Source organism: Leguminivora glycinivorella, chromosome 19, assembly GCF_023078275.1.
Source record: "Leguminivora glycinivorella isolate SPB_JAAS2020 chromosome 19, LegGlyc_1.1, whole genome shotgun sequence".
NCBI classification, from domain to species: domain Eukaryota; kingdom Metazoa; phylum Arthropoda; class Insecta; order Lepidoptera; family Tortricidae; genus Leguminivora; species Leguminivora glycinivorella.
The window spans coordinates 680961-683011 of record NC_062989.1 but is presented as its reverse complement, the minus strand read 5'-3'; the positions used below and the strand labels follow the sequence as shown (position 1 = coordinate 683011).

The window sequence follows — 2051 nt, the reverse complement described above, 5'->3', positions numbered from 1 at the left end:
TCGTCCCGGTTATGAGCGATCTCCGGCCAGTCGCTGAGATACACGTCCAGGTCGTCCCGCCATCTCCGCCTGGGCCTGCCAGATCCCCGCCCGTCTTGCGGCACCCATACGGTGGCTATTTTAGCCCACCTCTGTGGGTGCATACGGCAGACATGGCCTGCCCAGTCCCATTTCAGTTTGGCGGTCTTAAGTTAAGTTTGTTAAATTTCATTTATCTCTTATCTAAACATGTCTATTTTCTTCTTTCCAGATCTCACGATGCCTGCCTCGAAAGACTCCCACTCAAAATACTCCTCAAACCATTCATACTCTAATAGTAAGTTTTTTTTTATGTAGTAGAATTATGTAAATGCTGGTTTAAGACGATACAGGAGGGGTCAATTCTCCATACAAACGCTCTCGACTATTTCCTCCCTGGTTTTTGAAGATAGAGCAATGATTTTTTCGACACAGATTAGGTATTATTATTTTATCTGTGTCGGACTGTTTTGATTTTTTTGATATTCTTATTGTTAAAGACGCTAGAGCCCATCAAAAATTTCTGAAAACGGCCTAATGATTATGGCACAAAAAAGGTGTGGTATTAAAAATTGGTAACAATTAGTCAAAAAAACTAAACAGATTGTTTTTCATTGTTATTCAGATTCTCAAATTTCGTTACGATTGATTAAGTTTTGGAGGAGGAGACAGTCGAGAGCGGAACCTCGATTTTATAGATTCTCGATTTTAAAGATCGCAATTATCTTTTAACTGAGTTGTTCTGAATGGACAATTTTTTTGATAAATCTAGTAAATAACACTAGTATATTTAACTAACATTCCCAAATTGAAAGGGGGCCTTTTCATTTTAGTATTTTCGCTCCTGTCTTGATGAATACATAAATATCTATAATTATTCAGCTGTCTAAATGAAGCACCTAATGGAACAGTAGTCAGATGTGGAAACAAAGTAAAATTGTTTTGACTTGATAACAAAAGCTACAACAAACGATGTTCTAGAAATCAATTATTTTACAAAAGCGATCTATTAAACCTTGTTTATATAGGATATGTTTTTACCTATAATATAGGAAAAAAATTAGTAATTCTATAAACGTTTCTGGAGACATCTGAAGACAATCAATGCATTATTTTAAAAAAATACTTCAACTCTTCTTTCATCATTTCAGACGGCATGACCCTATCAGCAAAAGTCTACCACCCAGCGACCAACCTGATGCCTTTGACACCCCCCCACTCCCCAACGGGCGTCGCCCCCTCCTTCAACTCCAAGACCACCCACTCCTGGAGCCGACAGAACAGCTACAACAACGGCAAGCAGTCCTGATGAAGAAGATTCAGCAGCTGGAGAAGAAACACGATCGCCCACCAACTTGTCAAAGGGTGACAAAGACGGGGTCACCCAAGGAGCTGTTCTAGGTCCCTATATTTTTAAAATATGGGGGTCGACCAGGGTTCACATCTAGGACCGTATTTATTTAAAAATCGTAGGATTATAGAGAATAATAACATAATAATAGTGAATTTGAATGCATTTACAGTAGCGAATTGAGTGATCTCAACCATTTCAGCGAATTTTCATTTAATATTAAAATAGTCATTTAAATTTATATACATTTTCATGGATATGAGTTTAATGCCCACCATAATGTATTTGAATTTCATTTTATTAACTTATTTTTTATACCGAAATTGTGTCTTATTAATTGATAAGTTGGTTGGTGGGAATAAAAAAAAAATTGTCAGTTTTAATGACATTATTGTTTTGTAAGTCAAACATGACACTAAATTATTTAAAGCTTATGTTTACATTTAATTTTAAGTAAATAAAATAGTATTAAGTAAATAATAATAAATTGTTTCATTTTATCCCTTAATTAATTTATTTTTTGGAGTAAACAGTTTTGATTTTAGAAAAAAAGCTATTTCCTACATTTTTATCGTTCAATTATTGTAATTAATGTCATTTAGAATCTAGTTAAAAGGAATTAAAACAAAAATGAATCTACATATTCCATCCACTAGGTACCTATTTAAAATGTCTGCGAATT

At 34.7% G+C, this 2051-nt stretch overlaps 1 protein-coding gene across 1 annotated transcript; it reads left to right on the top strand.

Moving 5' to 3' along the window:
• The first annotated feature begins 254 nt into the window (after window positions 1-254).
• LOC125236689 lies at window positions 255-1784 on the top strand. The gene is made up of 2 exons (XM_048143602.1): window positions 255-316; window positions 1170-1784. Exons 1-2 carry the CDS (start codon window positions 259-261, stop codon window positions 1325-1327), a joined length of 216 nt encoding a protein of 71 aa, XP_047999559.1. The 5' UTR covers window positions 255-258; the 3' UTR covers window positions 1328-1784.
• The last annotated feature ends 267 nt before the right edge of the window (window positions 1785-2051 follow it).